Below are 14,801 nucleotides of genomic sequence, written 5' to 3'. Positions count from 1 at the left end.
CAGCATTACAAGAAAACAGAGTCAACAAAAAATGTAGATAAAAGAACATATGGTGCGCACACAAAGCATCAGTATTTAAAAAAAATTGTTATGCACACTGAGTGCATAAGATGTACCCGACTTCCGTTTTGTAAGCATTGCTTAAACGTTTCTGTGCATGGATATAAACAGGTAATCGAGTAAAAAAATCTGCATTCATGTTGGAACAGATCTCCTATGGCTAATGGGCTTCCCAGTCTTTGTCAAATCAAACCTTAATCCACTCAGCCCAATCCAACTGATTTAAACAATGGGATTTAATCTATCATTATTCATCAGGGCCTTCCTGAATGTGTCTACAGGAAGTAATTTATGTTACATGACATTAATTGTATGCGGTTAATAACTACTTGTAAAAATCCTGTGGCTCTGGTGATTTATTTATTTGCGGGCTAAGAAATGCTAAGAAACAGAGGAAACATTTCTATCGTCAGTCTTCCTCTTCCCCCGCTAATAGTGCAAAAAAGGTACGAGTTTTGCCTGAGGTGTGTCAAAAAAAAGAACAACTTTATTGTGTGAGCTTACAAGTATTCAGAGATTTTGCCTTGGCTGGATCACAACAGTGGAAATTATACAAGATTTACATGAATTTCACGTTGAGTGCTAATGTTTCTGGCTAATTTGTCAACATTTATGCCCACAAGGTGTTCCTGCTTTCAAGCACGCCGCACGCGGAGGCACAAAGAGAACCCATGATAAAAAAAAAAAAATGACTGGCCATTTGCTTTGATGTCAGTAGTCATATTTAGTCACTGTCTGTACAGCTGTGTTAATCCAGCCTGGAGCCGGGTGACAATGTTACTCCTTTGAAAGTGCGGTTGTGTGCACATTTGTGTGCGCGTGGAAGCGTGTCAGTGGTTACCAGCATCATGCCAAGGCTCCCTCTTGTTTGTACCCGTCGTTAGAATCATTAAAACACAATCCCCATGACATTACATGGCATAGTCAGACCACATTAGACGTCCCTGTTGGAAAGGACGCTGTGATGCCCTGATAAAAACATGTTTAAATTACCATATTTAAGTGTCAAAATATTGACACTATGACAAAGAAGTCACCCACTGTGAAAAGAGTTAAAATTTTATTAAAACGTTAGTCATTTGCTTTACATTCTAAACTGCCTCCGACATGCCTCCGCTCATTACTGCACCTCAGCTACGTTTATACACTGTATCCTTGACAAAGATCTGTTAAATAGTCTGTTTCTTTGTTCCAAGATTTTTTGGGTTTTTTCTTGATTTACCACCATTTCTTGTGCAATTGAGGGGACCACAGGAGACCTGTCAGAGTAGAAAGGAGAAGGCAAAAGAAAGTAAGAACAGAAACGGGAGAGAAGGGGAGCGATATGGCAGTGATTGAAAAGCAAAAGAGTAAGTAGAGACTTGATTCTGCCGGTGCCCTAAAAAAAAAAAAAAAGAAGGAAAGAAAAAAAAAAAAAACTGGAAGAAAAAAGCACATGTGGGGGTGTCACTTTTTCATCCTTTCTTCAAATGCTCTTTGGAGAAAGTTTGTCAAACTAGATCAGGGGCGTTTGAAACTTGTTTATAAAGGCGTCAGTGAAGGAAGGAGGAGGAATGTCGTACACCTAAGGCTTCTGAGACGGCTTCAATCAGCCCAACTGGGTGGTACAGCTTTTTTCCCTTTTCTCTTCTTCAGAGTTGTAGCGAGCGCTGTAAGATGCCATGTTTTTTGACACTTCGCTCTTGAAAGGATGAGAGGGGTGGGAGGGAGGGAAGAAAAAGAGTGCGGGGCGGGGACGAGGAAGAGGAATATGAGGAGACGATGGGAACAGTTGCTTTTTCTGCTCGCAAAGCCAGTGTGGGGTCAAGGCCCTTTTCCTGAGGGGGATGTGTTCACAAATCGTCTGCTAACTGTTTGGGCTCCACAAAGCAAGGTTGCATTTGTGCATCTCCTTCATCTTGCCTGAGATGTACAATGTCCCAGTGTGTCTTTCATCCTCAGTAAACACAGATGCTCTCGGATAGTCAGTATGCGGCATCGTGCTATCTACTAAGGAGCAGCTAGGTGCCATTTCCACACTCAGACAAGAACTTAATTTACTGTAGACTGTCCAGATTGTAAGACTGGATAAAAACTTTGGCAAAAAAAAAAAATGAAACTGCGCTTCGAAAAGTGTACTTCAGAATGCAGGGTCGGTACACAAATTATTACTTGAAATGGCTAATGTGAATAGATCCAACATCCAAGAATAAAAGACAGCATACAGAAATGATTGAAATATTAACTTTATCATTATGGAACAGTGTGAATCCCTTATGCTTCACAGCCCGAGGCGCCGTCTTGAAAGCGAGCAACAGAACCAGTCCCTTTTTAAACTACTGAGACTCACTCGGTTACTCTTTTTTAGCTTTGAAAAGCGATCAGATAAGACGGGCTGTGGCCCTCTGAATCACAGGCTGAGAGCTCAAGCTCAGTCCCGAAGGATGCTTAGATTAGAAAGACTGCATCATTATGGCATCAGACTGTAAAAGGGCCTGATCCCCGAGTCAGGGACTTGTGACTGAACCGCACCAACGCCATCATCTCCCACGCTGTGCCCTCCTGCTAACAATCCCTAAGGTGAAAACCGTACAAACACACAAACTCCGAAAGATAGGTTTGGCATTTTAACCAGTCTGTCAGTATCTTCTGTGATCACAAGACTGGAGCTTGCTTATGGTAAAACCTGACTCACCACTTGGCGTTTAATTGAATTTCCAAATAATACTCCAGCCATCTTAATACAAGAGTGCTTGGGTGTGCTAAAGGATTAGCAAGATTTTGCTGCTGCTGCAAGACATTTTCCACAACTTGTCCTTAAGCAACCACATATATATCAGCCAAGTGACTTGCAATGACAGCATGCAGAATCTCTCAGCTGCCACTCATTGTTCCATAGGAAAAAAGCCGTCTGCATTTTTATGAATGCAGCCTGTAGATTAACTGGAGGATGAGCTCGGTGTGAAAGCCGAGATGTTTGTTAAGCTGCCCACGGCCTCATAACATGTGGCGCATTTAACACTTTAAACCTGGGAAATCTTTCGCCTGTACTTTGAGGATTAATGGTGAGTGATGTCACTGGGATTTCTAAGACCGGGCCAAGACAGCCACGCAACAGCAAGGCTGGACAAAACTTTGAAACATGATCTCATCGCATGGCCAATAGCTAAACCGTTAAAAACAAGACTGAATGTGAAACAAGAAAGATGATTTAACTATTGTAACATTTTTTCCATAAACCGAGCTGTCGACAGACACAATGTAACAAGTGATATTCAACAATAACTGTTGATTGAACAGTGACCGTTCCAAAAATGAGTTAGAGGTCACTATTCTCAATTTTGTTTTGTTGCTGATGTTTGGGATTTATTTCCATCCGAGCAATACAAGTAGCCATAGAATGAGGTAAATGTAACCAACAGATGACACTCACCAAATATATGCGTGATTTTCCTGAACTGGATCCAAAGTTGCGAGCAAGTGTCCTCAGTGGAAAGACGGGAAAGGCCAGTATTATACTACATCTCCTCACAGACTCTTATTCAAGGCCACCAAGATATATGCTGAACCCCCAATATGCACACACACTCTCAGGGTCGGACTTGAGTCATATTGACTGACTTAACTATCAAACGGCCAGCATATTACAGCAATGAGGCCGACACCATGCTACAAAGCCCAAACTTAATCATTCAACAATAAAATGTCCATCATGATGGACTAAGCTGGATTGCACAGGTGCATCTCATAAACAGAGAACTTAAAGTGGGCATATGCAATAAATTTGATCTCCTGAGATACATTTATATTCCCACCACACAGGCGTATGGAGCCAGTCAGAGAGCGAGTCTGAGGAAGGATCAAACAGCATAGGAGGCTGCTTTAATGTTTTCATATTGGAGTTGCTCCCTTCAGTCAGCTCACAGGCACTTTTTTTTTGACTGGGCAGGCATACAGATTCGGTGTCAATGGATGTAAATGCTCTTTTATTAGTCATAAACAGATCACTATTATAGGAGGTCAATGAAGCAAGTCGTTTTTGGGCATGGAGTAATTTTCAGGGTTTTTTTTTTTCCTGGTGAGGCTCATCTGTATGACTGGAGCCGTCATGAGAAGCCATGGCTATTACAGTCAAGTCATGCTCAGTTTTATATTTAACAGAGCGTTAAAGGTAGATGGTGGGAGGAACACGCAGCGGTTCGGGAGAGTCTGGGAGGAGCAGTAGGGACTTCAAAGCATGCTTTCAGAATAGGATTTTCAGCTTAAATCCACATAAGGAAAAAACTGTCATCACTCCGAGTAGGCATTATTTTTGTCTTCTTAGAGGCCTCAGCCATTTCAACAATACAAACCATGTGTGTAGATGTATGTGCATGGCTTTGAGGGTGTCTAATGCCATAAAGCAGTCCATGCAGCTTTGACTTGTGTATATGTTCAACACTTGTTTCCACACAAAGTCCTGAGTATACCGAGTAGTGACAGTAAGGGATTTAGGCCTGCTCGGAAAGACTTGAAGGACAGTCTTTTAAATGCTACCAACTGTCTTTGGATACACAAAGTGACAGTGCTGTTATTAAAGACGTCTGAGTTATGACACAAATGATGTTTGGGAAACGGTTGAGTTGTACTGCAGCCCTCGTTCTGGTGCATACCTCTTTGCACTGTGCGAGTTGTGGACTCTGATCAGTGGCCGACGTGCTCGTCCTTCCAACGCTCGACTTGAAAATCTAGAGATAAAAAGGAGATAGATTACATGATTGAGAGGAATAAAGAGTTCAAAGACAACACTTTTATCTACTTAACAATGGCCGAACCACAAAGGATGCCCCGACAACTTACTGGTGACAGGGGAATGGGATTCTCCCGCAAATACCTGGGGTTCTCAATCTGGAAAAGTAAACAGAAACGTTTAAACCTCTCTTTCTCCTGACAAAGCCTTACGACTGCCAGAATCTAACCTCCGCCCAAAGTTTGCCATAAACAATGTGGTGAGCACATCAAAAGCCCCGAGCTGTGGCTTGAGTCTCTTCCGTCAACTCTTGTCTGTTTAGAAAGGCAGAATGTGCCAGGCTACTTCAAGGCTTTGTGTGTGTGGCCAGTTCTGTTTCCGCTCTCAGCCCCTCTTTGCTGTCCCCTTTGTCAACACTCAGGACCACTAATCTCCCAGCTATTCCCAGTTGGTTTACTGTCAGTCGGACGCAAATGTGTATACATCCGTGCCAAACACTGACACAGCATGTCCTTTGATTACAACGAGAAACACAAGAAAGTGAACAGTGAAACCACCTCAAAGTAAGCAGGTCAGTCCATGTGACTCGACAGCATTACATCAATGCAGCTCGCCGACTGCGACAGAAACTGCAAAAGAATATCTAGCGTGTTGACAACCTGCTGTTTCTTTTGCCTGCACTATTTGACGTTTGTTTATGACCCCATTACTTTCTTATGAACTCACAGTACCATAAAGCGTTTCTCTCTGAAGCACTGGGGCTGTCTGTAGGGGCTGCCAACTAGCAGCAAGATCACAGCTTTTCAAAGTAGTCGAGCTGACTCTGGAGATGACAGCGCCGACGCCCAGTAAACAGTTCTGTTGCTAATCTCTTCAACATGGGGATGAAGAAAGGGAACAAGAAGGGAGAGGAGGGAAGAGTGGGACTCCTTCACTGTCTTTTTTTTCTTTTTTAAAGGATTTAAAGTTGTGAGGTGACACAACCTACATGAATACATGAACCTAATCCAGAATGAATGGGAGATGAAAGAACAGGACCTGAAACAACCTCAGTTTGTGACTTTCTCATCACTCTGGAGCTGAAACTATTTTAGTCCCAATCTGTTGCTTCAGGGGGTTGAGTTAGTGAAGATTGAAAAAAATGAAAGTAGCTCCACCTTCCTAAAGTCTTCATGCAGGTAGAAACAGGTTGCTTGTTGACTGACATACTGTAAGCCTTTGAAGGAAGGAAACATCTGATTTGCCTACAATCCCTTTTATTGTAAACCACAGATGCACACTTCCCTTCAGGTTCTCCGCATTGGCAAGCCCTATACCTTAAGGTTTCATTGTATGATAATTTTGTCGAAACAAGGATGACATGTACTACATTTCTGTTATCCACAACAATAAACACACATCCAAATAAACAGCCACACAAGAACACAACATTCAGCAGAGTCAATACTGTGCCGCATCAGTGGTGTGTTGACTTGATGTGAGATGAATTGCTTCTCAAATCTGGCAATAGCTATAAAAAAAAAAATCCCATTTACTGAGTGATGAATCAATCAATATTCTTCTAAACTACTGCCCGAGTTGAGAAGAAGAAAGGGATTTCTTTTTATATCTGCAGACAGCCAGTCATCAGTTTTGATTGAGCACGGCCCACAGGGCAAGGAAGACATGTAGACTAAATGCTGTGGTGTAATGCTGGCACAGTGTGATACTAAACTTGGAGCAGTGTGTGCCAGTATGTACACTCTTTTCTCTGTGCACGCACACGCACACGCACGCGCGCGCACACACACACACACACACACACACGCTCCTCTAAGCACATGTTTGTGCAGCCTCACAGCTGGCATAGCATCCCGTGTCATTGCAAACTGACGTGGATGGATGGACGGATGTATGAGAGAAACAAAACTCCAAATCACAAGAACTGGCTCTTAAGCCAAACAAACACATGATTGTAATTGATGGGTTACGAGCTTGGTCATCGCAGTGAGCGAGACAACACGACGGCCACTAAAGAGCCGAGTGATGGTGATTATTACAAGAGAAAACTTTTTTTTAAACACCATTTTTACCATTTCTCAAAATACGTATAAAACTGATTTTACAGTCAGTTTGACACGTTACTATATTTTAAAGTTTAAAGTTAAAAAAACAAAAAATAAACTATAACAAATCATTGTTTATAGTATTTGATATATTGTTTCCATCTATTACACAAATATGGCTGGAGTTCAGTTGAGACTGCATCCAGTTCTACTGTGACACTAAATTCCTTTAAAAGATTAAAGTAGTTCCTTCCAGGAACAAGCCACAAACTAAGTGAAAGTTGAAACAGATTATATTCCAGTCAACAATTTTTTTTGAGGGGGGGGCGTTTTTTTTGCTTATTGGACTGTCCAAGTCTGAAGTAATCTGCCGTTCAGCATCCAGTGCGGTTACCATGCGAGCTCCACTGACTTTATACCATGAGAGGTGAAACCAACAACAAAGCAATATGGACTGCTTCAAAACAGCCCACAGAGAGTGAAAGATGTTCCAGATAGAGTGACGCTTCGCTGGACAGAAATTTTGCAGGAGCAGCGGCCGCTTTGAAGCGGCGCCTCTTTAAAAACTTCTGTAAACTTGAGAAGGGTTTGTGTGTGTGTGAGGAAACATCTGTTGATTTGAAAGATGCAGGCTTGGGGGAGCGTTGCCAAGCAATGCCTCTTATCAGCATTTCAACATAGGAGAGGAGAGTGGTGCAGTGTGAGGCTTCACGTCTGCTGATAGATACCTCAGATTACCCTCGTACTGAGAGAGGGAGAGCAAAGAGGAAAAAGTCAAAGAGGCACGGATGGATGGGAGGTGTGTAAGATAGGATAGTAGAACAGAAGGAAAACATAGAAATAGCCCAAAAAATATATATATATATATATTTCCTCGCACAGGTAATGAAGGAGAAAGTAAGAGGCACCCTGCAAGTAGAGAAGAAAAAAGAAGAGTCAGGGTCATGCAGGTGAGGAGATAGGAAATAAAAGACATGAGGGCAGGTTGCTTATCAAGTTCTGGCACAGTACACTCCAGAGAGTAAAGATAAGGACAGTGCGCACTTCTTCCAATTCTCTGTTTACACAACCTTTCTTCCACTCCTCACCTTGTCGTCAAGTTCACAATAGCAGCAAACTGCCTCAAGGAAGTGGCTTTGAGAGGACATAGGGGAATGTATTTTTACCGGTCGTACCCAGGAGTGCTGGCAGTGAGGCTAAGTCAGCGTCGCTGCAGTGCTGGTGTCGACGCACTCGTGAGTTACTGTCAGTATAATGTGCAGCAGCATGTTGACGATTGCATGTAACCAAACAAGCTCAGGGCGTGCCCCTGGACTCACCCCCAGGTTCCAGCTGTTGAGACGAGCCTCCAGGTCACTGTCATCGGGAGACAGATCTGCCTTCAGCCTGCCATCCACCTGAAGAGCAACAGCGGGTAAAGGAGTATATCAACAGCAGGGGCCCAACACGAGTAAAGAAGGGCTGATATAAATTAGGGGAGGGAATTCAAACGATCACTGACAGCACTTTGATTGGCAGTTTGGCCTGAGGAAGGGAACAGCAGGCAGTGATGGAGGTTATCGATGCCTGCTGACACATTATAACTCTTCTCTTGGCAACAACAAAACTGTTCTTTAAAAGCTTACAGATAAACACTACACCCACATGTGTTTTCCTCCCATACTAACAACGCTCAACTCCCTCGTTATCTCCATCTCTCCACCCTTTGCTCCCTCACTCTCCTCCCTTTTACATACAGTGCTCCAGATGTTTGGCAGTTCCACATCATTTCCGTCATGCATTGAATTCCACAAGAGGGGCACATGCAGCTACCCCGCCTGTCACTCTTGTTTTCTTCAGCCTTTTGTTTCAGCGGGGCTCCGGATTTGCTTTATACAGTATAATTTGAATGCTTCCAGGGGCTCTGTTGATACAAGATCAGTTTACTGAAGTTGAGGTTGGGGTAGCAAAAGTTGAATTAAGGGAAATATCTAATAAAGCTGAGGGCGCGACAGAGAAAGGAGAGATGTTGTTCAATTTGATTAGGATCTGGTGGAGTGTGGACCTTGGGTGTACCTCAGCGGAACTGCATTGATGCAGAGAAACCGCTGAGTGGAATAGCTCAGGATTAAATGCCCCTTATGATTAAAGTGGCATTAGGGTCCCGGAGCCTCACCCTCGAACAAACACAGTAAATGTTTCAATTCAAAATCTCAGAATGCTGGGTATGCAGATCCCTGGCTGTTCAAAACAACATGTCACAGTCTCACTATTACACCAGGAATTCAAAGTATTGTGTTCAACATAAATATGAGCAGCACAATGTGGTCACGGCTGTATTAGGACTGTACACTTTACCACACAATTATGAATCTTTTTGTTTGTGAAAATTACAGTAATTTAGCATCGGTATATTTTTTTTTGTGTAACTTAATTTACTGATGTTTTATTTGAGGGTGTGCAATGGAGGAGATGCCGCCACTGTGTTGGCTCTTTAATACATCTTTTAACTCAGCTGCTTAAAAGAATAAAACACACCCACTACCACAATTCTCCACTTTCCACGTTAGAACACTTCAATACATAGAAATCAAACACTACACGAATTGCACTTCACTCCATGTTGCCCCCCCCCTTCATGTAATAACAATATAGATAGCACAAAAAACTACACAAAGTGGAAAAACACTGCGTGTAGAGTACATAATGTGCTCCACTACAAGAGCTTGGTCATAAATTCTGTCTTCACAAAAACAAATATGCCCTCCAAATAACAGAAGAGGTTGTAATTTTACTTTATATCTGTAGTGATTGCTGTTGAGAGGGACTGCGTTATCGTGAGGTGTTTCCAATAGCCTGGCAAACATCATTCAACGACGCTGAAGATTATTACAAACACTTCTCAACATATTGCAGTCTCTCTCAACAGCACTACAAGGTAAAACCCCACCAAAATTCTAATTAACACCACTCTGATGATCTTGAGCAAAATTGCCCATTATTGCTCTTTTGAAGTGAGCCTAATGAGGTGGCCTGTGAGAGCCTCATCTAGGAACAGTTTTAACCAGCTGTGAGGACAAGTATTAGCTCCATTTTTGTGAATCAGCGACTTGCGAGCGTAGGGAATTCCCTCCGTGCTTCAGAGGAAAACAAGTGGAGGAATCCAAAACATTGATGACGATATCAGAGCATTGTGTTACTATGGCATCAGTGGGCTCGCTGTTAATTATTGAAAGTTTCATCAGAGCTACCTCCAAGCTATCTATAATCTTGTGGGGGGAAAAAAAGAAAAAAAAAACATGGACTGAATCTTAAAACACATATGAGGGAGGTATGTTGTAATGTGGCGTTTAAACAAACCGTTCTGTCCTCTTGTCTGAGTGACCGCTTGAGTGGACTGGATGACATGGGCCGGGGTGGGGTCTTCTCTTCGTACAGTCTTCCCCTGGGGGAGGGAATTGAAGGCGAAACAAAAGTGCGAGAGGTTAACCATCAGTATGTGTATGCACGTCTCTGGAGTCCGCTCGTCTCTCTCTCCCTCTCTTTGTACTGTAGAAATGTGCTTTCTTTGGCCCCCTGCCTTGCCATTTAACACACATCAACATCTGGCCCGGGCTGTATGGCCAGTGGTCGGCATTTTAACCCGTCTGACCAATAAAGGTCTCTGTCGTACATCAGTCTGCTTCCAAACACAGCCCAGCGAGCCGCAGCCTATGACTCGTGGAATCTTTTGAAAATTCGAAACCTCCACCTTTGCCTTTCATCATATCGATCACAGTTCCACACAAATGTCTGATTCTCACTATTCTTACCCACACACGCGCACGCGCACACGCACACGCACACACACACACACACACACACACACACACACACACACACACACACACACACACACACACACACACACACACACACACGCACGCACGCACACACACACAAAGGCAGAACTGAACTAACAATCTCATTATCCGCTGGCACACCAGGAAATAACAGCCTGCTAATGCTAATTGAATGAAGATGTCAAAGAGGCTCAAAAGATGAAGAATAATAATGAGGAAAAAGCCCATTATCATCTTTTAAAGACATCATATGACTTCTAGAGGGCACTGTTTCCCACACCGACTTGGAGCCTCTGGGCATTTCTGTTCCTCCCATGTCACGTTGTAGCATCAAGAATTTTGAACCTGATTTGTCGCAGCCTGAGTTACCTCGTGGAACTCAAGTATAATAAAAAATCAGACATCACTGGTGCATCAGACACATTTAGAATATCTGCTTCAGCTCAATCGCTCACGTCATTATCAACAACGTGAATGAATATTACAGTTGATATAGGTATTCCACTACCATAAACAATGGTTATTCCATGTTCCTGAAATATATTGCTGTTATATATATTTTTAAGTAAAATTAGAGGAAACGGTTTTGCTATTTCTCTCTTTTAAAGCCATTACAGTGACCAAAACTCAACTAATGTATATATACAGAAACTGCATCATGATCATTACTGTATCAGAGCACATCAATTTATGCTTTTATATTTGTACAGTCGATACCACAGAGCCATAATACACCAATTTCAATAAAACAGGAAATGATCCAGTGGTGATCATTTTTGAAAAAAGAAAAAAGTGACATTGCAACTATTTTTCAAGATTCATCTAATGATTTATCAATTTGTAGTTTGGCACAATCAAAAGTCTTTAAAAGAACTCAACTTTTGCATTGTCAGATATTCCTGCATTCTCCTATGTGCACACACACATGAAGACACACATCAGCATGCACAAGCGCAAACACATGCAGTCATGAAAGTTGGATAGTGGGGCCAAGCTTTGCAATTTTGGGCCTCTAAGTCAACAGGTGGATGAGGATAATTGAATCAGATGTGTCTGGAGTCTGAGGCCCAGAGATCAAAGCAGTGGCAAGTCAGGCCAGCACTGCGCGCGCATGCACATGCGCACACACACACACACACACACACACACACACACACACACACACACACACACACACACACACACACACACACACACACACACACACACACACACACACACACACACACACACACACACACACACACACACACACACACACACACACACACACACACACACACGAAAATGAGAACACCATGTAGAGCCTCAGAAGCTGCAGCTTGGCTGATTAAAGCAGCCTGACATCCATACCCCAGCCTGACCTCCAGGTGCAGAGCCAGCAGGCCCGGGTCTCAGCCCCGGGCCACGAAAGAAAAGCAGTCTGACCTTGGGACACAGAGATCCCTGTGCCCCTGCGCACCCTTCACCATCACCCAACAACACCTGGAGGGAAGATCAGTGCAAACAGTCTGTCCTGAGGAGTATAAAGCGTGAGGCATTTCGACTCACGTCAGCAACAGCCTCTTGAAACTCCAAAGACGATGTTATTGTCAATGTTACCAGTGACAGAGGAGGAGGAGAAGGAGGAGGGAGGCATATTAAGAGTTTTCATATGTGAAAGATTAATACACAGATGTGAGACAGAAAATGGAAAATGCGACAAAAACAAAAACACAAGTCCAGCTACAGCACCACCTACATCAGCCCACTTTAGATGCCTCTCAGCCTCACTTCAGCAGTGAACTTGACACATTCTGTGGTGTCAAACTCAACCCCACACACACGCACACGCACACGCACACGTCTTTATCAAGATCTGTCTTCTTTGACCACAAAGAAGAGGACTGAGTGGACATGTCGGCTAATCACCAAAGCTGTTTGGTATGATCTCTTGACCCCTCCCTGACTGCCTCCCTTTGCTTTCCCACAGCATTCCTCAGTCTGAACCAGCGCTACAGGAAAAGCAGTGGCTCTATCTTGTGGCTAAGTTGGGAATACCAACACTAACTGGAGACTCTACGCTGAAACTTGATCAAGGCATTTCTGGCTAATGAGGTTATAGGACACATTTCAAGACCATCTGTGAAAAAAATAAAGGTAAAAAGATACAGAAAAAAAAAAAAAAAGAACTTAAAAACCACCCCCTTTTGACTCTGGAAAGTGAATGTGGCCCAACTATTTGATGCCCAATGGTTGAATGAGACAGATCAAACACTGTCACATGATAGGAAAGAGTCAGAAGTTTCCTCCATCTAATCTTATCTAAATTAGAGAGACACATAAAAGGAGTCTTGGTCTGGGTAATTTTTACCATCAGCACGATAGCCTGTGATCTGAGTCTCTTTTTAATCCCAATCAGACACTTCGGTGTGCAGCAGTCTGCTCTTGACAGAACCTTTTTTTTATCCACGGCCTCTATAGCCAGGAAAAGAAAGCCCAATGAAAGTAGATGCACAGTGTCACGAGGCCTCTTATTCAATCATTAAATTTTTTATGAACTACTTAACACTGAAAATTTTAAAAAGCTTGATCAGGTGATATTAGGTTAAGGCAATAAAGCAACAACAGAAGCAAGCATCAGTTGATTACAGGACTGATGCAATGAATTTGAGCTGGATGCCTCTGTATTGAGAGGAATTACATTCAAGCCCATGGATTAGAAGAATATACAAACAGTAAACGTAAGGCATAGTGAGCTGATGCCTCCCAAATGTCTCTCCGTGGGATGCCAACTACATCTAATCATAATGACACGACTCCACAACCACAGCAAATGACTGAATTAAATATGGCAGCAGTGGGGCTGTACTCTCTCACAGTGCCCTGGTGTATATTAAGCCCTCTTTACTGCATTTACAGTACTCTCTTTTTATTATGCAAATAGGCTCATGAAACCATTGGCTTCGGAATTGTCTCATCCTTGTTCATTGAAATGAACGGGGGAAAAAAAAACAAAAAAAACATGAACCAACATTGACACCACTTTGTTGAGATCCAGTCAGAGGAATCACTCCCTGCAAAAGCAAGTATGACTGATGATCCATTTGGAGAGCATGTCACACGTGTGGCTCAAGCTGTGAAGGTAATTAGCACAATTCTCAATCCAAAATACATACTTTTGTTAGAGGAGGAGGATGGAGCGTCTGATGCTCAAAGAGTAAAACAAGCCAAACCATTTCGAAAACAGAGGACACGCTAATGAGCTACCAAGTTTTATTCTCTGCTTTCTTTAGTCTGCCAGGGTTACATTTCAGGTACAACTGGGGAAGTGTAAAGAAAAGCGGAGCGGAAAGACAGAGAGAGAATTGGAGAGGTTCCTCGTCCTCCTCTCATGTTGTTTCGAAGCATTTCTGTTTGAAAAGTCCGAATGGACAGCTCATGCGGACTGATGCAAGAACTTGGCAATATCCTTGACTTTTCAGATAGCGCTGCTGAGCAAATATGATGGGTAATCAGTCCCAAAAGCTGTGTATCCAGCTTCACAGGGAACTTCAGTTGTTTTTCGATCTGGTAGAGGCATAAAGCACAACGCCGGGATAAATGATGTATGCGATATATGGAGGATCTTCTACATCCATTTCTTTCTTTGCCTTCTTGTTACAAATAGAAAACCAATGCAAAGCTCTCTCCGACATTCTCTGTTCGTGCAGTAACACAAGAATACCATAATATTCATACACTTTGTAATACATTTCAAAAGTGCCAAAAGCTACCAATACCCTTTTGGTTATCAGCTATAAACTGTTAAAAATTCCTCAATGAAATTTATGGGCTAATTTATCTGCATTGAAGCAGCTCGGGTTAAGTACTGAACAGGCAGTTCCAGAGATAAGGAACAAATCTGAGTGATAAGCATCAGTAAAAGTGACTTTACTGGTGCAGCTGGTATTTTACAAAGCCGCTAGTGCTCCAGGAAAGAAGAAAAAAAAAATCCCTTTAAGGAAGCAGGTCTTCTCTTCTCAAGGTGTACTCGGAAGGTAGTGGAGCCAGTCAGATGTCACTCTGCTTCTCCGTGTTCGAAAAAGGAAACTCCAGTCTGCCTTCCATTTCCCTGAATTACACTCAGTTACATCAAATACTCCTCACATAAATGTTTTTCATTAACATCAATGTGTGCCAACATGC

At 42.7% G+C, this 14,801-nt stretch overlaps 1 protein-coding gene across 1 annotated transcript in view; it reads right to left on the bottom strand.

Moving 5' to 3' along the window:
- Positions 1-14,801, bottom strand: part of cep112 (centrosomal protein 112) — a gene marked incomplete at its 3' end in the record, with an annotated part of 92,855 nt that overhangs the window by 75,776 nt on the left and 2,278 nt on the right. The window contains exons 5-8 of the mRNA XM_080511911.1: positions 10,153-10,237; positions 8,133-8,210; positions 4,879-4,926; positions 4,692-4,766 (exon numbers count right to left, since the gene is read on the bottom strand). Coding sequence (XP_080368037.1) covers positions 4,692-4,766; positions 4,879-4,926; positions 8,133-8,210; positions 10,153-10,237 — 286 coding nt within the window. The remainder of the gene's footprint in view (positions 1-4,691; positions 4,767-4,878; positions 4,927-8,132; positions 8,211-10,152; positions 10,238-14,801) is intronic.

This window comes from Blennius ocellaris, assembly GCF_963422515.1.
Source record: "Blennius ocellaris genome assembly, chromosome: 16".
Taxonomy (NCBI): domain Eukaryota; kingdom Metazoa; phylum Chordata; class Actinopteri; order Blenniiformes; family Blenniidae; genus Blennius; species Blennius ocellaris.
The sequence above is the reverse complement of the archived record's forward strand: the minus strand, read 5'-3'. Positions and strand labels throughout refer to the sequence as shown.